Source organism: Cupressus sempervirens, chromosome 11 (assembly GCF_028749045.1).
Source record: "Cupressus sempervirens isolate cs-2001-9-10 chromosome 11, ASM2874904v1, whole genome shotgun sequence".
In the NCBI taxonomy this organism is placed as follows: domain Eukaryota; kingdom Viridiplantae; phylum Streptophyta; class Pinopsida; order Cupressales; family Cupressaceae; genus Cupressus; species Cupressus sempervirens.
Genome location: NC_143128.1, coordinates 306,168,663 through 306,196,387, shown reverse-complemented (window position 1 = coordinate 306,196,387; position 27,725 = coordinate 306,168,663). Strand labels below are relative to the sequence as shown.

General features: G+C 32.1%; 1 protein-coding gene across 1 annotated transcript; it reads right to left on the bottom strand.

Annotated features, from left to right (window-relative positions):
• Positions 1–798: 798 nt before the first annotated feature.
• LOC149529350 (calcium-binding protein CML37-like) lies at positions 799–27,437 on the bottom strand. The gene is made up of 3 exons (XM_089808134.1): positions 27,111–27,437; positions 1,234–1,253; positions 799–907 (listed from the first exon to the last, which is right to left on the bottom strand). The coding sequence occupies exons 1-3, from the start codon at positions 27,435–27,437 to the stop codon at positions 799–801; spliced, it is 456 nt and encodes a 151-aa protein (XP_089664260.1).
• Between the last annotated feature and the right edge of the window lie 288 nt (positions 27,438–27,725).

Below are 27,725 nucleotides of genomic sequence, written 5' to 3'. Positions count from 1 at the left end.
AAAGCAATCCAAGTATAACTGATCGAGACTCAAAAATGGTTATCAAATATAACTGATCAAGACTCGAACATGGTTAAGTCAAGTATCTCAAATACATACATCTCCACTTCACACAAGGAAACTGGAAAGCAATAACAAACAGTAAATACAATCATGTCATAGAGCACTTCATCACATTACCATGGTCGGGTTAAGAAAGATCGAGACCAAATCATCATGACATCACATTCACAACCCCGAGCCTCTGGTAACAACCTAAACTGGTCAATACTAGAACAACCCCAAAATACAGAGAACACATAGAAAACATCAAAGTCTCAGAGATTGGATTTGAAAGTATATTATTGAGTTAAGGTAAGGTGTATGTTTCAGTTTAATGTTGAATTCAAGTAACTAAGTTTTCATAACTACCCCTTACGATTTACCCATTTCTATAATAACTTTCACTAAAACAATAATCCAATTCTAGAATTTAATCAAATAATATTCATTATTAATTAACTTTTAATTAAACTAATTTTAATTAAATTAATCAATAATTACTGTTTGAATTACTTATACTAATCTATTCATTAAATGTTAATTTATTAATATTTAACCAAAATTATTAATAAATTAATATTTGCAAACTATGTTAAATGCATTAATATTTAATTATTAAATATGAATAAAAATTAAAATATTTATTAATTAAAATGTATTAAAAATTTATTAATTGAAATTTTTAAATAATAATAAAATATGTTTTTAATAAATAAAAAAATATATATATAAAAAAAATGAATTTAACAAAACCTTTTAAAACGTTTTAAAGCTCGTCGGCTTAATCAAAGACCCTGCGGTCTGCCACAGGCCTGCAGTCCCAGGGCCTGTGGCGGCAGGTACTCTGTACCTGCCGTTGCAGTACCTGCATCAGCCCGCCGACAGTCGGGGTGGGTACGGGGTAAATCCCTCCCCCCCACTTAAATATATATATATTTTTTTAAAAGAATACCATTTTGTTTATAATCAGATTTTATTAATAAACCAATTAATTAAGAATATATATAAATTTATATATATATATATATATATTGAAATAATTTCTTTTAATATATATATATATATAAATAAATGCATTGAAAAATTGTTTCCTTATTTAAATTGATATAGAAAATATAGTCAACCATTCGAACTTCTAATTTAGAATTTCGGTATTAGATTCAACCCTTCCCATTTAAATCTCATGTATACAGAAGATTATAAACAAGCATCTGATTTATTCCAATATCATAATTTTTAAACATTCATCACAGAGAATTCAGATTTACAAACCCCAGACACGAAGAAGACAGGAAAGGATAATTGCGTAATAAATCGATAATCAAAAACACAAGACCCTACCTGATCCTGATGCTATTATGCAATCTCTAGGAACTGTAAGAGAATTCGCTTCCCTCAATAACCTTCCTCTGGAAAACTTTCTTGGTATCAGCCTTCTGAAATTTGCTTCCAAAAGTCGTCTCCCAAAAATTCCCGTCCAAATTCGTGTGTGTCCAAAAGTGAACCCCCAAAGTTGTGATAAGAAGTTTTCTTCTCAAATCGAAGCACTAATTGTGCGTTCACCCGAGAAGACTCTTTGCACAACTCAATTAACTCCCAAATTAACCTTTATTATCTTTTCTTTTATTTTGCATTCAACTTTCATGCACATTAAGTTGATTTATTAAATAACTTTATTTAATATTCCACTTGACTTCCATTTTAAATTAATTTATTACTTTAATCTCATGTGCACTTCATGAAATTAAAATAACATTATTAGTTTCTATTATTTAATCTTTTAATTTAATTCTCATATTTAAACTCATGCTTAGATCATGCGATCTAGAATTCTTAATAATTTTATATCTTTCAACTTTTAATTTATTTTAGAAACTTAATTGATAACATATTTAATTAATTTAAATAACAATAATATTTAGCATTTATTTAAAAATGAACTCCATATATATTATTATTAAATTAAATAAATATTATCCTATTCTAAATTTATCTTTGAACTTTAATTTCCAAATTTAATTCTTTTATTTAATTAATTTCTCAATTAATTAAATATTAAAGATATCATATTAATTCTCTATTAAATTAAATCATTAATTAATCTTTTTAATTAGACTTAATTAATATAAAACACATCAAGGACTCATATAACAACATACGAAAACCCTACATAGAAAAATACATACTAAATCAAACAAAAAGGGTTATAATCACGAAATTACATCCTTTGATGCATTTAGAGGGTACTAAACTTTGATACTTGTCCTAATTATCAATTAGGAAAATTGGCTAAAGGGTCCAGGATTTGGACTTAAGAGTTTATCTCCCCTCTCTTACCATTGAGACAATGCGATAGGGTACGCTCATCTTGGCAATTCAGGGAAGTCGATACCTGGTACTTGCAACCTGCATAAAATCCACGCATGTACAAACATAATATTCTAAGCTAAACAGACAATGGCAGGAAGTGGTGCATCGTGTAGATCCCGACTAGCAGGTGACTACGAATCCCTTCCTTAACCACATTAGAAACACCATACATAAATAAAAAAAGCATGCACACCATACACATGCAGTATGGGGTAAGTATCCATAAGAAAGCACATGTGATGATAAACCATCTAACTAATCATCATCGATAACTAAAAACATTGAATAATCATCATACATGCATGAAATATAGAGTACCAAGTAATCTCATCATATAATAAACTGAGTGTAAAACAACATCTGATAATCTCTAAAATAATAATACTAATCATCAAACATAAAATTGGCCTAAAAGAGTTTGGCAAGGATGAGAGAAATGCGACTTAGGGGTAGGCACGACATCCACCCCCCCTAGACTTAGGCTTACTCCTGGAAGCCTACAACAAAAGAAAAGCTAAGGACTCACTGTGTGGGTCCCATTGGACCCTTTCCCCTTGTAGGAGGATATGACTCCACTGAGAACACTGCAACACAGTTAGAGCAATATGATTCTGGTTTAATAGTAAACCGAAAACCATATTGATCCGACATTCATTTTAAAGAATACCGAAATAGATTCCCTACAACATTCTAAACAAGGATCAACATCCCAATTTCATTGGAAAATATACAAGTGATGATGTATAGATAAAAGATACATGTTTTGAAAACAGAATAAGTTTCAATGTTCAGTTTTTCCTATGCTTAGGTTTACATATAATTTCACTTTGAAGTCTAAGTGTTGAAGTATAAAAAAATAGGTAACTAATAGTTTACATAATGTTTCAGTTCAACTAGTTTCAAGTTTCAATTTGAAAGAGATAAACATGATAGTTTAAAGTTTTCATTTTTTTTTTCAACTATTTAACACTAGTGGTGTTCCAATATACCCAGAGCTCCTAATGTAGAAACTGGGCTCTGATACCAGATGTAACGCCCCACCAAGGGATCCAAAATAATTAACCTAAAGTTTCACTAAGTTTGCTACACATTTTTTTTTTTAAAGTAAGAAAGTATAACATGCACATCAAACACATAGTAGCGAAAGCAATAATATGTAATCATCGACAAACATAAGTTACATTTCTTAAGGATCCCAAGACATTGAGTCCCGTTTAAATTTAATTAATTCTAAGTTTAACAACTATCACATACATATGAAAGAATAATCAGAAGTCCCATGTCCATATAATACATTTGTTACAAATGCCTCTCGAAAAATTAATTTGTAATGTTCAATCATCCACTGTACAAGTCACAGGGTATGAAAGGCTTAAAAGAATTATACATATGTAAAAATAGAAATGCATCAACCTCCACGAATCCATGATACAAAGTATAGTAAAAATATATGAAACTATTCACCATACATGATACATCCATACATCCATAATGATAAAACATCTATCATAAAATCTAACCATCCATCATAATAATCCAAGAACATAGTGAAGGTAAATGCCAACCAAGAAAACTCCAGCCATGGTGACCACGGAATGGATCTCAATGGTAAGAGTAAAAGCACTACCACCCGACCGCGTGGAACCTAAATGGTCCACTCCCACCGCGCTGAGGAGATAGTCTCAAGTTCCAAATAGGATAACAAAACCTAAAACACAAGTACTCTCTAAGTTTGGGAAATCCTAAAAGTATACTAACTCAAGGGTTCCAACATAGATAGACATCTAGACCCAGAGGCGCCAAAAAGACATGTAGAAAACTTAATATGCAAGCAGGAAAGTGTCATCACAAAAGTCACGTAGAAGTTACCTGAGCAATCCCTTAGGAATCTTGGGTCCCTACTGATCCCTGCGGCCACTAGTATCCTCTCGTACTGACAAGGCATACTACGGAATGCAATGTCATAACCAAGTGTTCTCTCTACCCCATCCTAGTCTGTACTAGCACTCAAGGCATGGGAGAGAACATATAATTATCTTGTTAGGTTCATTTTCTCTCATTTAGTGTAAATGTTTTCACTTATTAAAAAAACTTACAATGGGTTACTCCAGGAAGCCTCTTAAAGCCCTAATCCCCATTGCAAGCCACTTCCCGACACTACACATATATAACCTACCCTAGGCTCATGAAATCACAAATCAAAGAATCATAATAAAATCACCTCAGTCCTATACAAGAAACTGAAAAACATCATAAAAGATAAGCCGCAAAATTACATCAGTTCTTCATGAGCAACATATAAGCATCAAATAATAATCATATGATCACAACAGATCTCTATCAACAACTGAAGGCATCAATGATAAATCACAAAATCCAATGGTTCTCTAATGAGCAACTAGAAAGTATCCCAATAGTAAATTACAATACTGATCGAAGACTCCAAAATAGTCAAGTCAAACATGACATCATCAAGAACATAACAAACACTTCACTCCTCTCAAGCGACCGAAAGGCAATCCAAGTATAACTGATCGAGACTCAAAAATGGTTATCAAATATAACTGATCGAGACTCGAACATGGTTAAGTCAAGTATCTCAAATACATACATCTCAGCTTCACACAAGGAAACTAGAAAGCAAAAACAAACAGTAAATACAATCATGTCATAGAGCAGTTCATCACATTACCATGGCCGGGTTAAGAAAGATCAAGACCAAATCATCATGACATCACATTCACAGCCCCGAGCCTCTAGTAACAACCTAAACTCGTCAATACTAGAACAACCCCAAAATACAGAGAACACATAGATAACATGAAAGTCTCAGAGATTGGATCTGAAAGTATATTATTGAGTTAAGGTAAGGTTTATGTTTTAGTTTAATGTCAAATTCAAGTAACTAAGTTTTCATAACTACCCCTTACAATTTACCCATTTCTATAATAACTTTCATTAAAACAATAATCCAATTCTACAATTTAATCAAATAATATTCATTATTAATTAACTTTTAATTAAATTAATCAATAATTACTGTTTGAATTACTTATACTAATCTATTCATTAAATGTTAATTTATTAATATTTAACCAAAATTATTAATAAATTAATATTTACAAACTATGTTAAATGCATTAATATTTAATTATTAAATATTAATAAAGATTAAAATATTTATTAATTAAAATATATTAAAAATTTATTAATTGAAAATTTTAAATAATAATAAAATTTGTTTTTTATAAATAATAAAAATTATATATATAAAAAAAATGAATTTAACAAAACCTTTTAAAACATTTTAGAGCCCGTCGGCTTAATCAAAGACCCTGCGGTCACAGGGCTTGCGGCGATAGGTACTCTGTACCTACCGTCGCAGTACCTACGATGCAGGTACTGTCGGCCCACCGGCAGTGGGGGTGGGTACGGGGTAAATCCCTCCCCCCCACTTAAATATATATATATATTTTTTAAAAGAATACCATTTTGTTTATAATCAGATTTTATTAATAAACCAATTAATTAAGAATATATATAAATTTATAAATATATATATATATTAAAATAATTTCTTTTAATGTATATATATATAAATAAATGCATTAAAAAAATTGTTTCCTTCTTTAAATTGATATAGAAAATATAGTCAACCATTCGAACTTCTAATTTAGAATTTTGGTATTAGATTCAACCCTTCCCATTTAAATCTCATGTATATAGAAGTTTATAAACAAGCATCTGATAAATTCCAATATCGTAATGTTTAAACATTCATCATAGAGAATTCAGATTTACAAACCCGAGACATGAAGAAGATAGGAAAGAATAATTGCATAATAAATCGATAATCAAAAACACAAGACCGTACCTGATCCTGATGCTATTATGCAATCTCCAGGAACTGTAAGAGAATTCACTTCCCTCAATAACCTTCCTCTGGAAAACTTTCTTGGTATCAGCCTTCTGAAATTTGCTTCCAAAAGTTGTCTCCCAAAAATTCTCGTCCAAATTCGTGTGTGTCCGAAAACGAACCCCCAAAGTTGTGATAAGAAGTTTTCTCCTCAAATCGGGGCAGTAATTGTGCGTTCACCCAAGAAGACTCTTTGCACAACTCAGTTAACTCCCAAATTAACCTTTATTATCTTTTCTTTTATTTTGCATTCAACTTTCATGCACATTAAGTTGATTTATTGAATAACTTTATTTAATATTCCATTTGACTTCTATTTTAAATTAATTTATTACTTTAATCTCATGTGCACTTCATGAAATTAAAATAACATTATTAATTTCTATTATTTAATTTTTAATTTAATTCTCATATTTAAACTCATGCTTAGATCATGCGATCTAGAATTATTAATAATTTTATATCTTTCAACTTTTAATTTATTTTAGAAACTTAATTGATAACATATTTAATTAATTTAAATAACAATAATATTTAGCATTTATTTAAAAATGAACTCCAAATATATTATTATTAAATTAAATAAATATTATCCTATTCTAAATTTATCTTTGAACTTTAATTTCCAAATTTAATTCTTTTATTTAATTAATTTCTCAATTAATTAAATATTAAAGATATCATATTAATTCTCTATTAAATTAAATCATTAATTAATCTTTTTAATTAGACTTAATTAATAGAAAACACATCAAAGACTCATATAACAACATACGAAAACCCTACATAGAAAAATACATACTAAATCAAACAAAAAGGGTTATAATCATGAAATTACATCCTTTGATGCATTCAGAGGGTACTAAACTCAGATACTTGTCCTAATTATCAATTAGGACAATTGGCTAAAGGGTTTAGGATTTGGACTTAAGAGTTTATCTCCCCTCTCTTACCATTGAGACAATGCGATAGGGTACGCTCATCCTGGCAATTCAAGGAAGTCGATACCCGGTACTTGCAACCTACATAAAATCCACACATGTACAAACACAATATTCTAAGCTAAACAGACAATGGTAGGAAGTCGTGCATCGTGTAGATCCCAACTAGCAGGTGACTACGACTCCCTTCCTTAATCACATCAGAAACACCATACATAAATAAAACAAACACGCACACCATACACATGCAGTATGGGGTAAGTATCCATAAGAAAGCACATGTGATAATAAACCATCTAACTAATCATCATCGATAACTGAATACATTGAATAATCATCATACATGCATGAAATATAGAGTACCAAGTAATCTCATCATATAATAAACTGAGTGTAAAACAACATCTGATAATCTCTAAAATAATAATACTAATCATCAAACATAAAATTGGCCTAAAAGAGTTTGGCAAGGATGACAGAAATGCGACTTAGGGGTAGGCACTACAAATTCTAGCTTGTATGCTTGATCCTTTCGAATCAAGTGTATCTTTGTAGCTCCACAAGAATATTCTTTTTATCCTTTTAATTTGCTTCCTCTAAGCATCTTCAATTCTTCTATTTACTTTCACACATTCAATCCTCAACTTGACCTTGTATTTATATCATTCACATTGTCAAGTCAGCTTGAATACAACTTAGAATAATTAATACTCATTTCCTTAGTCGGCTAGAACCAAATAAAAAATTCATTGAACTCATTATGCCAAAACAAGAAAATCCTTCATTGGCCGACCCTACTCAATAGACACAATCTTATAAATAGTTTTTCTTGTGTTAACCAAGTGAACTTAGTTAACTTTGGATTTTCAAAAAGTTCCTTTAGTGACCAAGTGAGCTCAGTTAACACTAGTTCCATCCAAATTTTCCTTCATTGACTAAGTGAACTCGGTTAACACTCAATCTACTACAAACTTCTCTTTGTTACTAGAATGAGCTCAAAAGGCACTACCTTTTGAACTTGACAAACTCTAGAATGCTCAATAGACATAGGAAATTGTCTTCATTACCCTAAGTGAGCTCGACGTACACTACATGTCAAAGGTATGATATTTTGTGTGACATCAAAGACAATACACAATTGACCGATTATTTTCAACAATCTACCTCTTTATAATTGATGGCAACACAATGTGTCATAATACAATGAAATTTTAGAGTATAAATAAAGTAAGGAAAATATCCTTAGTTTCATTCTTATTCTCATCCATGAGAACTCACTCTATAAGTGAGAAATCCCTCTATCAGAAAACTCTGTCTTCAACATCTTCTAATAGAAAAATTTGCCTCTTCGATTTTAGAACAAGTTCATTATCTCTCTTTGACATAGATTCAAGAAAATTTTCCTTATTAAAAAATACTCCCTTTATAAAATTTCTATGAATATGACAAAAAACTCTCCCTTTTTGACATCTCATGCCAAAGACAATATTCAATGAATATTAGTGTATGTCATGTACTAATTCATATGCAATATCCCCTTTTCAATATTGAATCAACTGACTGATCTTCAACATGCTCTGGTTGATGCATCACTAAACTTTATTTAGTGAGTTTCAGATTGGGGAATAATCCCTAACTTACCTCTTAAATAGAAAAATGCATTGTGAATATGTCTATAATTTGTTCTTTAGTATTCACATATTTCAATCTTACCTCTTTATCTTGCACCAATTCTCTAAGAAAATGATATTTTATTGAAATGTGCTTGGTCTTGTTATGCATCACAGGATTCTTTTATATATTAATTGTATTGGTGTTATCATAGATGGTCACCATTGGATCCTTGATTTCTATTTTCATACCTACTAATATTTGCTTGAATTGAACAACATTGGAGCTATTGACTAATACTGGCACATCCTCTGCCTCTGTTGTAGATTGAGAAATACAATTCCTCTTCTTTCTTGTCTAAGATACTAGTATGTTAGCAAGAAATAACAATCCACCACTAGAGCTCTTCCTATCATCAACACTTCATGCCCAATTAGCATATATGAAGGCTTTCAAATCTGGATTGCCTCCTTTCTTGTACCATAATACATAATCTTCAGTACCTTTTAGATACCTTATGATTCTCTTGATTTCCATCATGTGATTTTCTTTGGGATTTGCTAAGAATATTGCCACCATACCGAGTACTAATGCAATATTAAGCATTGTATGCACTACATATTGCAATTTTACAATCATTGATCTATATATTGTCTGATCTACCTCTTTGGAATCATGATTATTGGAAAGCTTATGTCTAGTAGACGTAGGTGCTTCAATTGGTCTTGAATCTTTCATTCAAATTTTTTTTAGTATCTCCTTGAAATATTTGGATTGAGTAACATATATACCATCTTTCTTCTATTGAATCTATCATCCAAAAAAGAATTATATCACTCCAAAGATGGAAATCTTAAATTATATACTCATCTCTTCTAAAAAGGATTTGCACAAGTCATCATTTCTATTAAACAATGTGTCATCTACAAAGATTTTAGCCAATACAATCTTCTTGTCTGGTCCTTCTTTGATATATAGGATACTATTATAATTTGTTCTTTGAAAACTACTATTTATCAAGTAGTTATGACATCTTTCATACCAAGCTCTGGGAGCTTGCTTGAGTCCAAACAATGCCTTGTATAGTTTACATACCATATCCTTTTTGCAAGCATCTACAGAATCATCTAGTTGTTCTATGTACACTTCTTGTTTATGAATTCCAATCAAGATTGCAGATTTCACATCCATTTGATAAACTTTAAATCCTTTATGTGCACCTTAAGCAATTAAATTTCTAACACATTCTAATATTTCAATAAGAGAAAATATTTCACCATAATCAATACCTTCTTCTTGAGAATAACCTTTGCATACTAACCTTTCTTTGTTTCTAAAGACTTCTATCTTCATTCAACTTATTTATGAAAATACACTTTGTGCTAATTATATTCTTATCCTTGGGTCTGGGAATGAGATTCTAGGTCTTATTCCTCTCTATCTATTCTATCTCTTCATTCATAGCTTCAATCCAACTTTCATTATCCAAAGCATCTTTAATTGATCTAGGTTCAAATTCAATAAGCAAACATGTATCTTTCAATTTGTTTCTTGTCATTGTTCCATCTAACCTGTCTCTAATGATCTGATTAGGTGCATGGTGTCTTCTTACATATATTGCTAACATAGGTATTTTCGATTTAGGACTTGTTCCACTAGCTTCATCATGATCTTCTATATCGAGCTTGGGTTTTGTTACTTATGACTCGAGCCCTTCAAACTTAGTTTGCTCTGGCAACAACTTGGTAGCTTTTAATTGTGACTTAGATCCTTCAGACCATGATTCAAGTGGCACTTTATGCAATTTGGTAACCTCTAGAGATTTTGGGGACTTGGGAAGTGAAGTTTTCTAACTTCCAATTGGCTTTAACAATGTATCAAGTTCATAGTAGATAAACTTTTGGTAATCCTTAAGTTCTTTGTTGCTCTCTTCTTCACTCTTTTTTGCAAACTCACCAATTCCCACATGTGCATTTTCAATGATCATATTAGCTAATAAATTCAAACACTTATATGCTTTACTTTGTAGGAGTATCCTAGGAATATGCCTTCATCACCTTTGACATCAAATTTACCTTTCCTGGATTCCTTTAAGATATAATATTTTCTACTAAATACTTTCAAGTAAATTACATTAGGTTTCTAGTCATACCATAGTTTATAAGGAATTTTATTTGAGTCTTTCTTCATCTATACTCTATTCAAGGTATGTACTACACTACTAATTTCTTCCTTCAAGTATTTGATTGCAACATTCTTTTCTATCATTAAAGTTCTTGCACAATCCATGATGGATTTGTTCCTTCTTTCACTACTGTACTAGGGACTGATACTTGTCTTTTGATTCCTCTTTCAATGCAAAATTCATTGGAAATAAATTCACCACCTCTATATGACCTCAAACACTTGAGCTTCATTACAATTTCTTTCTCTACTCTTGCTAGATGATACTTAAAGTTTTTAAATGCTTCAAACTTATCTTTTAGATACATTACTATAATTATTCTAGAATAATCATCAAAAAAAACAATAAAATACATATCTCCACTATAGCTTTCAATTCAAATAAGTCCACATAAGTTTGTATGAACTAGCTCCAAGACTTCTTCAGAATGATATTTTCTTCTTTTGAAATTTGTCTTTCCCATCTTACCAATTTGACAATTTTTGCATAGGCCCATATTAGGTTTCCTCAACCTAGGGATAACTCTCACTCTTTTTTCTTATCTTATCTTGATCAGATTATCAAAGTTCACATGACATAGCCTTTTATGCCATAACATCCCTTCTTCTACTTGAGCAATGAAACATGAACTTTCACTAAGATCTAGGTAGAATAGATTACATTTTGTTCCCAGGGTTTCATGTGGGTAGTTTATTCATTAACACTACTCACACACATTATCAACAACTTGTATGGGAGATATTATAATCTATTTTTGGTTTTATTTAAAAGATTATGTGCCTAAAAAATATCTTGTATTCATAGACTAATTTGTAACCAGTATATTATTTTATTAATAGAAAAGGACTAGATTATGTACTTAAAAAATATCAATTTATTTTTTGTTTTATAAAAAAGATTATGTGGTTTAAAAATACAATTATTAGTTTGTCTTCTACACATAAATTAATAGAATCATTAGACACAACTTAACCTATGTCAATATAATTTTTTGTTTTATTTATAAGATTATGTGCTTTAAAAATATAATTATTTGTTTCTCTTCCACACATCAATTAATAAAATCATTAGATACTACTTAACTTATAGAATCATTAGATGCTATTTTATTTTTAATAGAACAATTAAATTTTAAAATGTTTTGAGTTTACTTTGGAAACTGCAATGGTCTTATTTTCATTGTATTTAAAAAATAATATTAATTAGCATAATTTATTGAAAAATCTATTAGTCTATCAATAGAAAGGAAATTTAAAAAGTACATAATAATAATAATAATTAGTGAGAATTCAAATGTTAGCAAAAAGTTATATGTTATATTTATGGAACACTAAATTTATTTTTAAAAAAGATTGTCACACCTCCTCTAGGAATTTTATTGCTTTATGTAGGTTTTATGCTTCAAAAAAATTAGTGCTGTCTATCAAAATTTAGTAAAGGTGAAAATTGAATGTATTTTGACGTAATTTTGCATTCAACTCAAAATTTCCATCTAAAATTGTGTTTGTAGCCCAATTTTAATTATGGTTTGTGATTTTAGCGGATATTTTAGATTTTATTTGGGCTAGAACCACAAACAAAAATCTGAAATATGTGTTTGAATCAAAATTTCTTCTTACGTTTTAGTTTTCCAAATGATTTTTGAAGAACATTTTTTTGGACCTCTCACTTATGATTTTTGTCTAGATCTTTCAAGTTCTTTGCATTGATCTATGAGCCAATTATGTTTTCCAAGCTTTCAAATCACTTTGGAGTGGAACCATTTTAGTTTTATAAGCTTTCAATTGAATTTGTATTCCACTCCCATTTCAATTGTTTAAGATTTTGAGTCCCTTCGTTGCATACCTATTTCATGTTTCTCAAGCTTCTAAATCCTTTGGGATCACACCCATTTCATAATTTTCAAGCTTTTAAAATCTTTGTAAATGAAACCTATTTCATTTTAAATATTGCATTTATGTTGGGTTTGAGCATGGGGAGATGTAGCTTATCTAGAGAGTGCAAATGAAACCTTAGATAATTATTATGAATGGTAACTCTTAAAAACAAAACTACTGCCTAACTTTCTCTATGCCTTTTATAGATTGAAGGTAATTTTACCCTTGCATTCCCTTGGGATAAATATTCATTCATACTTTAGGTTTGGAAGATAAGAAACATAAGAATTTAAAGACCATAAAATTATTAAGAAACTAAGCTTCCCCATTTGTACTCTAACACTATGCAAAACAAAGGTTAGTCTTAGGAGAAAAACTTGATGCATGTTTACTCTTTTCTCCCTTTTTTTTTTGGACATGAACTGGTTATTCGTGGGATTCAACACTATGACCTGTAATGTCCTAGTGTTTTAAATAATTCATAATATAGATAGGGTTTTTTAATTTACTATGACTTGTCTTTCCTCTACAACTTTGTTTGTAGTTTTCAATTTCTATTTTTTGTTTTTAATGAATGTACTTAATCACTAGAGTATGATCTTATACTATGTATGAAACATTTAGCTTTTCTTGATCTTGTTGACATTTATTTTTAATTAAAGATTTTTTTAAAATATTGGAAATATTGTGTACACACACACACACACACACACACACACACACACACACACTTATACATACACATATTCATTATGATATAAGTGTTAGAATTATTTAGAGTAACTGAGAGGGGGGGGGGAGGGCGGTGGGTGAATCAGATATCCAAGGTCCAATGATGTCCAATAAAACTTTTTCTACAAATCCTTAATTGCACATAACTGAAATTATCATGCATGCAATTAAACATTAAATAACCATCAAAAGTAAACATGCATCACACCATAACACTAAGGATTTGATAACCCAGAAACCCTCCAAGAATAAGAAGGTAAAAGTGGAGTGGGGATGATACCCACAAAAGAATTGCGCAATTGATTTCAACCACTTCTGATGGTCTTCCCTGTTAAAGGCCTGCCTTGTTAAAGGCCTTCCTTGTTAAAGGCTACAACATATTGTTAAATGTGACCTTGTTAAAGGATTTAAGAACATTCAACTTGGAATGTGACCTTGTTAAAGGATTTACATAGAGCTATTAGGCTTAGCCAAGTCCATGGGATTTTCAGTCACCTTCTCAAAAGAATCTTTCATCCCTCTCTAAGGATCTCCTATCCTCCTTTTAAGGATCTCTTTATCCTTCTCCTGGGGATCTTCTATTCTTTTCCTGAGGCTTTATCCACCTAGCTATTAAGCTAACCTAGCAATATAGGGTTTTCAATATCTAATACAATGGTAAGAAAGTATTAGAAGGGTTTTGACCTAATATAGATTGCAACCCTAACTGTGCAGATTTTAGATCACTCTTCAATTCCTTTCTTTTCTTGGCTTCTCTTCCTTGCAGTGCTGACAGCTTGTTCACCCTTCAAGATCTATCTCCTTGAGTTCTTCCACTTATTATGTCAATGAAATCTTCTAGTCAGCTGATCAACTCAGAGTCTTGATGCTATGTTCTTACTCTTCTTGGTTTTTTCACATGATCACACTTATGACCAATTCCCTTTCTTGCACACGCACTTGATCTCTTACCTATAACTCCTTATAAAGAAGTTATGTTCTTCATTTCTTGTTCAAATCTTAATTTGCTCTTGAGAAAATGGTATTGTTTTTCCCTCCAAATTGTCATGATAAATCCATTAGCATTTGCCAAAAAAATGTTTTACATAGTGTTCTGTGCCACCAGCTCATCATTCTCATCTTTTATCCAATTCACAAAATTCTAGATAACTACCATGTCGGCTTAGATCTAGCTAATCTTTGATTTTTCAAAGTAATGCAGCAACTTGACATCATTGATTTACTAATGCAACACCTTCTATGTTACTCGGCTTCTTAATGTTATTGTACTGGTGTTGGGCACCTAATCTTCACTTGGCACCTGAGTGTTGCTCAGTACCTGAAGATCACTCGGCACCTAAAGATTGCTCAGCACTTGATATTCACTCGACACATGAAGATCACTCGGCATACACTAAATTGAACTTTCTCAGCTTCAACTAAGAATCTATTCGGCACTTAGTTAGTCCTTACATCATGTGTCTCAGTGTGTCCATCTTCTATGTCTTAGACTATGTCATCAATACACTATTTCATCAATGGCTTAGCTGATCCTTGTACTTCATTACATCATCATAACTTCAACCTTTCTCTTAGGTACTCTAGTTACATCTTATTCATTGCCACCTCCTTGTCAATCAACCAATTAATAGTATTTGGATCACTAAAGAAATTGTCATTCCTACAAGCAAAAAGTTTGACATCAATGACAAGACAATGATTGAAAACATTATGTACTAGTTCCATTATCCTTCATTCATGATCTTTTCAATTAGGGCAGCTTCTATGTTGCTTTAGTCTTCTTGAGTTAGGGGCATTACCCCTAACTTGCCTCTACGATATTCATATGCATCCTTGGGCAATGGTTTGGTGAAGTTATCTGTAGTTTGTTCCTTTGTGTGAATGTACTCCATCTTCACTTGTTTGTCTTTCACCAATTCTCTAACATAGTGATACTTGATTGCAATACGCTTGGTTTTTGCATGCATTACTAGATTCTTGGATATGTTTATAGCACTTGTATTATCACAATACAATGTCATAAGTTTAGTTACCTCTTCTTTCATTCCTTTCCATAGATGTTTAAGCCACACAATGTTTGTGCAATTGATTGTTGCTGCCACGTATTTTGCTTCTGCAGTGGACTGAGATGTGCATGTTTGTTTCTTACTAGTCCAAGTAACTAGCCTTTTTCCTAAGAATAATGCTCCTCCACTTGTGCTTTTTCTATCATCAATGTTTCCTCCCCAATCTGTGTCTATGTATGCATTCAACTCAAACTTCTCATTATTTTTTAAATATAGGCCAAAATCATTAGTTCCTTTGAGATACCTCATTATCCTCTTTACTAGCATGAGATGATTTTCTCTAGGATTGGCAGAGAATCTAGCCACTATTCCAACTGCTAGTGCTATATCTGGTCTGCTATGTACAACATATTGTAGTTTTGGAATCATGGATCTATACATTGTTTGATTGACTCCAGCTAATTCATCATTTTTAGATAGCTTATGTCCTATTGCAATTGGTGTGCCGACTGATTTGGAGTCTTCCAATCCAATCTTCTTGGGTATCTCCTTGATGTATTTTGATTGTGTCACAAATATACCATGTTTTAGTTGATGTACTTGAAATCCTATAAAGAATTTGATTTCTCCAAAAATAGACATTTCAAACTCATGTTTCATTTTGTTAGCAAAACTTTTTCACAGTACTTCCTTTCCTCCAAAAATGATATCATCCACAAATATTTTAGATACAAGAATATCCTTACCTTCTTTTGATTTGATGTACATGTTGCTGTTATCATTAGTTCTTTCAAATCCTATTTGCACCAAATACTTGTGAAGTCTCTCATACCAAGCTCTAAGGGCTTGCTTCAATCCATATAGAGCCTTATACAATTTACATACCTTATTTTTGTTCCTTTCATCAAAAAAACCTTCTGGTTGCTCTATGTAGACTTCCTCTTCAAGTATACCATTTAGAAATGTAGACTTCACATCCATTTGGTAGACCTTAAATATTTTGAAGGCTACATATGCCAATAAGGTCCTTACTACTTCCATTCTGGCAACTGGAGCAAAAGTTTCTCCATAATCCAATCCTTCTTCTTGAGCATATCCTTTGCAAACTAATCTTGCCTTGTTTCTTGTGATTTCACCATTCTCATCTAACTTGTTTTTGAACACCCACTTGGTTCCAATCACATTATTGTCAGCTGGTTTTGAGACTAAGATCCATGTCTTGTTATTCTCAATTTCTGCTATTTCTTCTTTCATAGCATTATACTAGTCATCATCTGTTATGGCTTCACTTACTATTTTTGGTTCCATTTTGCTGAGCAGACATCTTTTATTCCTAAGTCTATTCCTTTTCATTGGTCTTGCCTCTTTATTTCCAATAATTTGATCTACAAGATGATTTCTTCTTACATACTTCGCCAATACTGGTTCTTTCCTTGTTTGCATATTGTCCCTTTCAGAATCTAAATCTTCATGGATATTTTCATCAAATATTTGTTCATTTTCTTCATGTTAGCTATTCTCAAAGTCTAAATGGACATTTTCTATATTCTGTAGCTTGGCTTCTGAATGTGTCTATTGTTTAGCATTCATTGTCTGTGACTCAGCAGATACTAGATTCTGTTGTTGATTGTCATTCTGGGTTGCAACTTCACCATTATTAGGTATACCTTCATAAAAGTATACAAAGGTCTTGTATTCCTCTACTTTCTTGGTGTTTTCAATACTTTAAACTTCTGCAAGCTCATCAAATTTCACATTTGTGCTTTCTACTACTTTGTTAGTGTTGACATTCAAGTACTTATAAGCTTTGTTTCTAGTAGAAAAATAAAGAAATGTGCCTTCCTCACTCTTTGCATCAAACTTTCCATTTCTAGACTCTTTATATATCTAGCATTTACATCCAAATATTTTGAAATGTTTTACATTAGGAGAATGCCCATACCATAATTCAAAAGGTGTTGCATTTGTACCTTTCTTGACTTGAACTCTATTGAGTGTGTAGATTGTAGTACTTACAACTTCTCTCCAGTACTTGAGTGCAACATTTTTCTCCATCATTAAGGTCTAGGCATAGTCAATAACTGATCTATTCCTTCTCTCTACTATACCATTTTGAGGTGGAGTCCTAGGTGTTGATGTCTGCCTTTTGATTCCTCTTTCATTGCAGAACTCTTGAAATTCTCTTGATGTGAATTCAACTCCTCTATCAGATCTGAGACATTTTAGGCTCTTTCTAGTTTCTTTCTCAACTCTAGCCAAGTACCATTTGAACATTTGGAATGCATCTAATTTTTTTTTCAGGAACATGACTTTCATCATCCTTGAATAGTCATCTACAAATAGCATTATGTATCCATCACCTTTGTAGCTTTTTACTTCTATAGGACCACACAAGTCAGTATGAACTAGCTCTAATACTTCATTAGAAGTATAAGTCTTTCTTTTGAAAGTTGACTTGGTCATCTTCCCTAGTTGGCATTGTTTGCACATGATGTTATCAGGTTTCTTCAACTTTGGTAGTCCTCTAACTTTCTTCATTTTTCTGATGCTTATTAGATTGTCAAAATTTACATGACATAGCCTCTTATGCCATAACCATACATCATCAGTTTGAACAATAAGATAGGAAGAATCTTCCATGTCAAGATAAAACAAATTACTTCTAGTCTAATCACCTTTTCCTATTAGACTTCCTTGAGAATCATAAATCTTAGCAATTCCTTTTTCAAATTCAACCTTACATCCTATGTTGGCTTACTGTGAGACACTTAACAAGTTATAATTCAGTCCTTCAACATAGTATGCATTATCACATGATATCTTTTCAATAAACTTGATACTACCTTTCCCTTTGATCTGACATGGTTCATTGTTACCAAATCTAACACTATTTCCTTCATATTGAATAAAGGAAGTGAACTTACTTTTGTCTCCAATCATGTGATGAGAGCATCCACTATCTATGATCCATCTATCATTCTTGTTCATGCAAGTTACCAGGGCAATCGCTTCTTCTTCATCTGATTCATCCTTCATAGCCACATAGACTACTTCATCATCATTTTTTTCAGAGTCTTCTTCAACAATGTAGCATCTTTTGCCTTTACCTTTGTAGTCCTTGTTTTCCTCTTTCTTGTTCTTGAAGTTGCCTCCATCCTTGTAATTTTTCTTTTGTGTGCATCTGGCTGCAATGTGACCAACTTCATTACAATTGAAACAAATGATTGGTAGCTTAACTTTGAATTTGCCTCTTCCTCTATGAAATCTTCTTGCTAGTAATGACTCCAATTGGTCTACATCATCTTCAACAATGCTACTATCACTAGATACATACTTTTCTTTTCCATTCTTTTTCTTTGTTTGCACCTCATCATTGTCTTTTATTGTCATCTTAGCTTTGAATGCAGATTCAAAGTTTTTTGGCTTGTAGTTGTCAAAGTTGGATAACTCAAAGGCAGTGAGTCTTCCAATTATTCCTTCAAATGTCACTATGTTGCCTGGTACACACCTTAGCTCTTGGATGGCTGAAACTCTTATAGCATAGATGGGAAGAAAAGTTCTCAAGTATTTACTACATACTATTTCTTTTGCTAACTGTCCTCCTAGGCTTCTTATGGCATTGACTACTTCCTTCATCCTTGCACCGTATTGAGCAGCATTCTCTCCTTCTTCCATTTTCATATCATCAAATTTTCCTCTTAGGCTTTCTCTTTTGGCTCTCTTGACATTTTCGTCTCCTCCATAGATTCTTGATAATGTATTCCACATCTAATGTGATGTATCACATCCTTTGATGTCATCATACTCAGCATAGCTTATTGCTGAAGCAACATCTAACATTGCTTGATTGTGTTCCTTTTTCTTGCTCATATCATTTGCAATGAGGGGTCCTGTAGGGTCTACATGATCAACTATGATTGAGGTCTGTGCATAGTCACCTATTGATCCGAGGTGTAGCTTCATCAGACTTTGCCATGCAACAAAGCTATCTTTTTTTAGCTTGGGAACTTCTCTCTTGGACATTTTGATCTTCCTGTTGCTAGTACCTTGAAAAAAATCAGCAATGAGCTCTGATACCAATTGTTATAATTATTTAGAATAATTGAGAGGGGGGGGGTTGAATTAGTTATCCAAGGTCCAATGATGTCCAATAAATTTTTTTCTACAAATCCTTAATGGCACATAACTAAAATTATCATGCATGCAATTAAACATTAAACAACCATGAAAAATAAACATGCATCACACCATAACACTAAGGATTTGATAACCCAAAAACCCTCCAAGAATAAGAAGGTAAAATTGGAGTGGGGATGATACTCACAAAATAAATGTGCAATCGATTTCAACCACTTCTGATGGTCTATCCTGTTAAAGGCTACAACACATTGTTAAATGTGACCTTGTTAAAGGATTTAAGAACATTCAACTTGGAATGTCACCCTGTTAAAGGATTTACATAGAGCTATTAGGCTCACCCAAGTCCATGGAATTTTTAGTCACCTTCTCAAAAGAATCTTTCATCCCTCTCTAAGTATCACCTATCCTCCTCCTAAGGATCTCTTTATCCTTCTCCTAGGGATCTTCTATTCTTTCCCTAAGGATTTATCCACCTAGTTGTTAAGCTAACCTAGCAATGTAGGGTTTTTAATATCTAATATAATTGTAAGAAAGTATTAGAAGGGTTTTAACCTGATACAGATTGCAACCCTAACTGTGCAAATTTTAGATCACTCTTCAAATCCTTTCTTTTCTTAGCTTCTCTTCCTTGCAGTGTTGATAGCTTGTTCACCCTTCAAGATTTGTCTCCTTGAGTTCTTCCACTCGTTATGCCAATGCAATCTTCTGGTCACTTGATCAACTCAGAGTCTCGATGCTCTATTCTTACTCTTCTTGGCTTTTTTGCATGATCACACTTATGACCAATTCCCTCTCTTGCACATGCACTTCATCTTTGACTTGTAACTCCTTATAAAGAAGTTCTATTCTTCATTTTTTGCTCAAATCTTAATTTGCACTTGAGAAAATGATACTTTTTTTTCCCTCCAAATTGTTTCTTCTGGAAACTTGATGATAAATCCATTAGCATTTGTCAATTTTTTTTTTTTACATAGTGTTCTATGCCACCAGCTCATCATTCTCATCTTTTATCCAGTTCACAAAATTCTAGATAACTACCATGTCGGCTTAGATCTGGCGAATCTTTGATTTTTCAAAATAATGCAACAACTCGACATCATTAATAAATTGATGCTCAGCACCTTTTGTGTTACTTGACTTCTTATTGTTATTTTACTGGTGCTTGACATCTGAAGGCTGCTCGACACCTGAAGATCACTCGACACCTGAAGATCACTTGGCATACACTAAGTTGAACTTGGTAGGCTTCAACTGAGAATCTATTTGGCACTTAGTCCTTAGATAATGTGTCTCAATGTGTCCATCTTCTGTGTCTTAGAGTATGTCATGAATACACTATTTCATCAATGGCTTAGCCAATCCTTGTACTTCATTACATCATCATAACTTCAACCTTTCTCTTAGGTACTCTAGTTACATCTTATTGATTTCCACCTCCTTGTCAATCAACCAATTAATAGTATTTGGATCACTAAAGAAATTATCATTCCTGCAAGTAGCATGTTTGACATGGTCACCCATAGAAGAGTGAATTGGTATGTGAATATATGTTATTCTACCATCGATAGATAAGTGAAAAGGGTAGTTGATCTAGATCATTGATGAAGGAGTCACCATGGATGTGCCAAGATAGAAGATCACTCAAAATGGATGTGACTAAAGTAAGGAGAAAAATAATGGAAGCAGGTAAGGGCACATGCTACACATTGGTTCATAGTTGGACTAGTAGGGGTGAAAATGTTTTTGTGAATGGGTTGAACATGGTATTCAAAATTTGAATTTGAAATTGAGTGGGATATTTTTTCTCAGGTAACTATGACCTAACATCATAGAGTGCATAGAGGTATTCATATTAATTTTATAATGTGTGAAGAAAAGTGAGAGAAGTTTCCATAGAGTTTTTTGTAGTGCAAGATAGAAAGAGTGGTGGTTGTAGAGGGAAGTCATACAGAAACAAGTTGTTTTGAACAAACAAGAGTAGAGGTTAGATAGAAGGGCTCACAAAGTAAATGAGGAGTTCAATATATCTTCAAGGATACATAAAAATATCTTCAAGGAAAGAAATTGCTATATCTAGATCATGAATTAGATTTATTTCTCACCATTGCATCTAGTTGTAGCTCTTGATAGGGAAAGCATTATTAGTAAGCTTTTGTAAATACCCAAACAATATTTCTCTTAGAAGGAGATATGTAAATCCTGTAATAAGGTAGCTTGCATAGGCTTGTATAACCCTAATAGGTGATAAACATTCTTAATAGGATGTGTTTCTAGAAGAAACAATTCTAGCTCTTAAATGGACAACCCTTTACATGCAGTATAAGGGAAAGTGGACATTTTATCCTCGCTATAGTTTTTATTGTTTAATCAAGGGTTTCAATGTAAAAACCTCTATGTCATTTAATAAATGTTTTTGTGTGTGAGTTTACAAGATTATATTTTACAACATTTATCATTGATTTAGTTGTTAAGTAGTTACTAATCATTATATTTAGAGTGGTTAAGGGAGTAACTTGTTTTAGAGCTAGTACTGATTCACCCCCTCTTTTAGTACATGTTGTGACTTTTGCCCCACCTTTTGTTTTTGAACTAGTTGGCCAAAGTGAGTATTGTTTAGTAGGAAAAGTGATTGGAGTCCTCAGTCATATCTGAGTCTAGGTCTAGGTTGCTAAGATTATACCTTGATCTCTATTAGATTCTCCCTTTTATGTCCTCTTTCCCTCTTGCCAGGTGGGTGTTTATTTTATTGTGTGATAGTTGGGTAAGTTAGTACCTAGTTTGAATAGAGATCAAATTTTTTCATTTAATGATCAATCATGCTGCATATTTACTCATAAAATACCACTCTTTAATAAGAAGGTGTTGGCTGAAATTTGAAAATCTTCTTCTCCTCGATGGGTTTTGGACCCATCAAGGTGATTTCTTGTAATAACCACTTGAAGATACATATGGAGTAAAAACATTCCAAGTGTGAAGGCTTCTACGATAAATCAATGTTTGAATCCAAGTTAAGATCGCAAAATATTTTTTAGATTCCTTGTTACTCAAATATTTAAGCCTTGGAAGAAAAATGGAAAATTTCTTATCCTCAGTGGGTTTTCAAACCATGAAGACAACTTTTTGCAAAATGGCTTGAGGCAAAAAAAAAAGATATTTAATGGCTCTCAAATAGATCTTCACATCTTAAACAATCATACCAAGCTTCTAGAAGTGTTCTTGTTGAATATTTGAATTGGAAATAAGCAATGATGAAAAAATGGAAAAAGTCTTCTCCTCGACGGGTTTTCAGCCCATGAAGACAGTTTTCTAATTTCTTAAGGAAATCAAGTTAATGATTAAATCCAACCACCCATATTGGATGTGGAACCTATAAAGATGATATTAGAATGGATTGTATCATTAAAGATGAAGGAACATAGCAAGGATCTCATTTGGTGATTTTTCTTCAACAGGGTACTGATGTATTAACTTTCAGGAGTCATAACTTTTGACTTGGATATGGGTTTTGGCTGAAATTTTATAGGTAGCTATATGAGGAGGAGTTATTTGCATTGTCAATCTAACTCAGCTAGATACATGGCAATTTTGACATTTTTTTGGGAGTGTAAAATTTCATCTCGACCTCCAAAATTTGAGTTTTTGTATTTTTTTTCTTGTTTTTTAGAAAGTTGTTTTTTAATAAATCCAAAGCCATACTCTTGATTTCATAAATTAGTTGGCAATTCATCTTTCCTTAGTTGGGGGATTTTTTTGGAAAAAAATGGGATTCATAGGATGGATTTTGGAAATTACAAAAAATGGGAAATTCTATTTTTTCTGAAAATCTACCAAGTATGATAATTTTCATAATTGTAATAAGTAGGTGTTTTATTTCTTTGTAAGGTAGAATAGAGTTGGAGAAGTCAAATGAAGAATCTAGTATTTTGAAAACCTATGTTGTGTTATTATTTTATGAGTATTATTTTGAAAGGGGTTTGGGCTACATCAGGTACCGTAATGGTAACTTTGTGAAACTTTAAGGCAAATGGGAAAGTAAGTAATATACAAAGTTACCATTGAGTCAAACAAAATAGTGAAAAGACCTCTAGATGTTAGTTGAACTCTTAAATTTACTATCCAAAGGGTATCTCCTTAAATTCATTCATGTGGCATGGTATCTGAAGATCAATGGATGAATTGAGGCTCTTGTATAAAGATAGATAAGTAGTTGAATAAGTTACCACTTTTCTTTGATGTGTCTAGATAAAAGTACAAAGTTGTGTCACCTTTTAGGTTGACTTTTCAGGATGACTAAATTTGAGTATTTCTATCTAAAAATCAATTATGTTCAAACATATAATCTAGATAAATTTATTCTAGCTAAGTTATGTGTAGTCTCACACTTTTCTAGTTGCAAATGTCTATTAAATACATGTTTTATACTAGTTTGTATCCAATTACTAAAGAAATGAGGTTATTTCAGAAAAGTGGCATTTCAATAACTCTTACTATTTTTTATAATTTTTTTTAATAACAACTAAACACCATTTTATAGAGCTCAAAGTCAAGAATATTCTTATATAAATTTTATAGTGTTTTAATTATATATAGTATATTGTAATTAAAAAATTCTACAATCACGCATTTTAACATTTGTAAAGATGTCTATTTTGAGAAATAAAATAATATTAAATCATATCAAAACATTTTAAAATTATATGACATTCTAGAGGAGAGAATCCTCTTCAAGAATGAATAACTTTCCTCCTAGATATAATATATTTATATTGAAAGATGTGGTGGGAGATGAAAACTACCAATTTTAGGTGAGCAAAAATTTGAATAATTATAAAAGAGAAAATATAAGTCTAAAGAAAATTTTTATTTTTGATTGTTCTAGCTATATATGATATGTATAACATAGTCTGAGATTAAAGGAAAATACTTTTATTTTCATATAGTTTTGTGGTGGGAACTAGACCCCTAATTTTGAATATTTTTTAGTAGCTTGATAAGTATGTATAAAATATAGGAAAATATATCAATTTTTAATCCAAATAATTATTAAAAATTATAATCCTAAATGTCATCTATTTCTACAAAATTCATTAGTTTAATTCATTTACAAATTTTGGTAATAATACCAATTTTATGTCATTGAAGGTCAACAATTATACTTTTATTAGCTTTTTCCTTTACAAAAGGTTGACATAGGTTTGTGCTTTTACTTGTCCTTCTATCCATACATATAACTATTGAAAAACATGTGACTATTGCATTCTTTATTCTATTCACATTAACTATTATCAAGTCCACTTTGTAGAACTTCACAAATGCTTCTCTTCATATCTTTGTTATGGCATACTTTTAGAAAAGGTTGAGTGCTAAATGAATTCATCCCATCACCGAGAAGCTTTGAGGATGTAGTTTAGTTGAGCTAATTGGTTTCTTGGTCTTAGCCCAAGCCCTTGGGTTGATTTATGAATTCATTCATCACTATAATCTAGAAACTAGATAAATTATGCTACCTAATGATATAATACTAATCTCAATAGATAGGAAAATTGTGGTGAACTACCTTGAAGTGCCAAGGTGGGAGGAGTTTTTTGATTTAGTCATTGGTGGAGCTATCTTAGAGTTCTTAGCTAAAAAGATGATCTAGAGGAAAGATATCATTAGGACATGTTTCCAAAAACTACGGAGTGATAAGAGTAAAGTTCCTAAAACCTTGTTTTAGACAAATCTCAAGCTAGAAATGATTAATATTTGGGTCCTCTTGCATACAATGAAAGGTGAGGTAGACACTAAGAATTTTGTCAAGTAGTATTGCTTTTTAGTTTAAGTAATTTTCTTAGATACCCAATATGTTTACTGGGCTCAACGGGTAAGAAAATTTTTGTCCAATTCTCTTTGGGAAAGTAAGTTCTATAATACATTCTAAATGTCTTCTTTCTTGATTTACATGTTGGCCTCATTGCAATAATGGCTTGGCCTCCAGTGATTAGAAACTTTCCCTGATGATGTTAAATCTTATTAATTCTATCCATGTCTATAGTTACAAAATATTTATTCAAATGATGTCAAAATGAATGATGCATTTACTATGAGGATTTGCGAGGAGCTACTAGGACACCCATAAAGGAGATTCAACACAAAAGCCATGGCTACCATTAGTCAATTTGGATGTTTCTTCATTTAGTTCTCATCATTTTTTGTATTTTCATCTTGCAACATTCAATGGATTCTGTTAGAAGTTGTAATCTTTCATTGGTGTATTTATAAACCAAGGTTAGAACTCCTTTCTTTATTGTTGTAATATATTAGGATATAAGCCAAGGTATCCTAATATATTTCTTTTTTGTCCTTTTTCCACTACATCTTATTTTGTCATCTAGTGGAATATGTGAGGACAAATATATATTGTAATTTCTAATTTTAGATTATTCCTCCTTAAGAGGAATCTCACACTTGGCCTCACACACTTATGAATGGTGGCATTCATAGACATGGGAGTTACATTCTAACTCCTCTCTCTCATCTCTATTTAAGAGATGACCCTCTTCTCTCATTCAACAACAATGAGGTTTCTTCCTCTTCTCAAATATTGTATGAGCCATTGCTCTCTTGCTCTCTCTCTTTTTCTTCTTAGGCTTTTCATGCCTCATTCATAATGTCACAAGGGGTTTCCTTTCCTTTCCCCTTTCCAAATATCTTGTCTCATGGTGTTGGAGCTTGAAGCTTTCTCTCTCCTATTTTATGGTAATATCTTTTCATGCATTTACTCACTTAGATTCTTTCCTGGTATTGCTTATTTACAGATTTCTTTTTCCATTTCTAACATGGTATCAGAGCAGTTTAATCTTTGTTTTGAGTGTTTGCATGAAGGTACGATTCGAAGGAGGCTCTTGAAGATTTCACTAATTTCTTTTTTAATCTTCTTAAGTTGGAAGAAATTGAGGTTTTTTTTGGATTTGGCTGGTTTACCGCCAAACCCGATTAACTTTTGTGTGCTCTAATTTGTGCAGGTTACTTCTTATGTTATATTAGTTTTCATCTAACCCCCTTTGGAAGGCTTGCTGCCAAAGGGTTTTCCTTTTAAGCCACTCTATGCTCTCTTGATATCTGTCTTGTCTATCCTCTTGTTTTTGTATGAGGATGGCATTTGTATGTATAATTTTTTTACAAATTCTCATGGCTTCTTTGTTTTCCATGTTCTCCATCTTATGCTTTTCATTATCCTGCCTGAAAAAAGAGTTTTAATGACGCTCGTGCTGAGCTTTCATTCTCTCTATAACAAGTTAATGCTCTTACCATCGATTCAAACCCTAAGTCTCCATCAGAATCCACCTCCTTTATCATCATCTCAAGCTCTTCACGGCTTGCGGAGGCATTGGAAGATCCTTCTAGAGAATTTATAACAGTACCCAGTTCTGAAACGGAGATTTTCCCATCGCCATTTGTATCAATATGCCTGAAAACCCTCTCAAGTTCCGCTAAGATCCCAAAGCTTTCAGAAAAATTTGTGTTCTTCTCGGCTTGTTTTACCAGATGATGATCCTTATTGTGTTTAGATCGAGGGCAAAGGAGCTTTTTCAACAATCTAACGACCTTGCCAAAGCTGACCTTCTGAAATCGCATTGTTGGAAACCCTATTCCTAGTTCAACAATTTACCAAAAACCCAAAAAAAATTGATGCTTAAATGAGTAGAGGAGGAACAAGAAGATGATGAGAAAAGACAACAATCTTCTTGACTCCTCATCCCCATTAAAGGATAAAAATAGTTTATTTAAATGATCTGTGTTAAATTGCGCTGGCCTCTGCCTGTGCAAGCCATTCTGGCATCACGCTCTATGATAAATGTTGATCCTTAAATCTTCTGTCTTCCACCTTTAAGGATCGCTCATCTTCACCTGCTTTACTAGAAA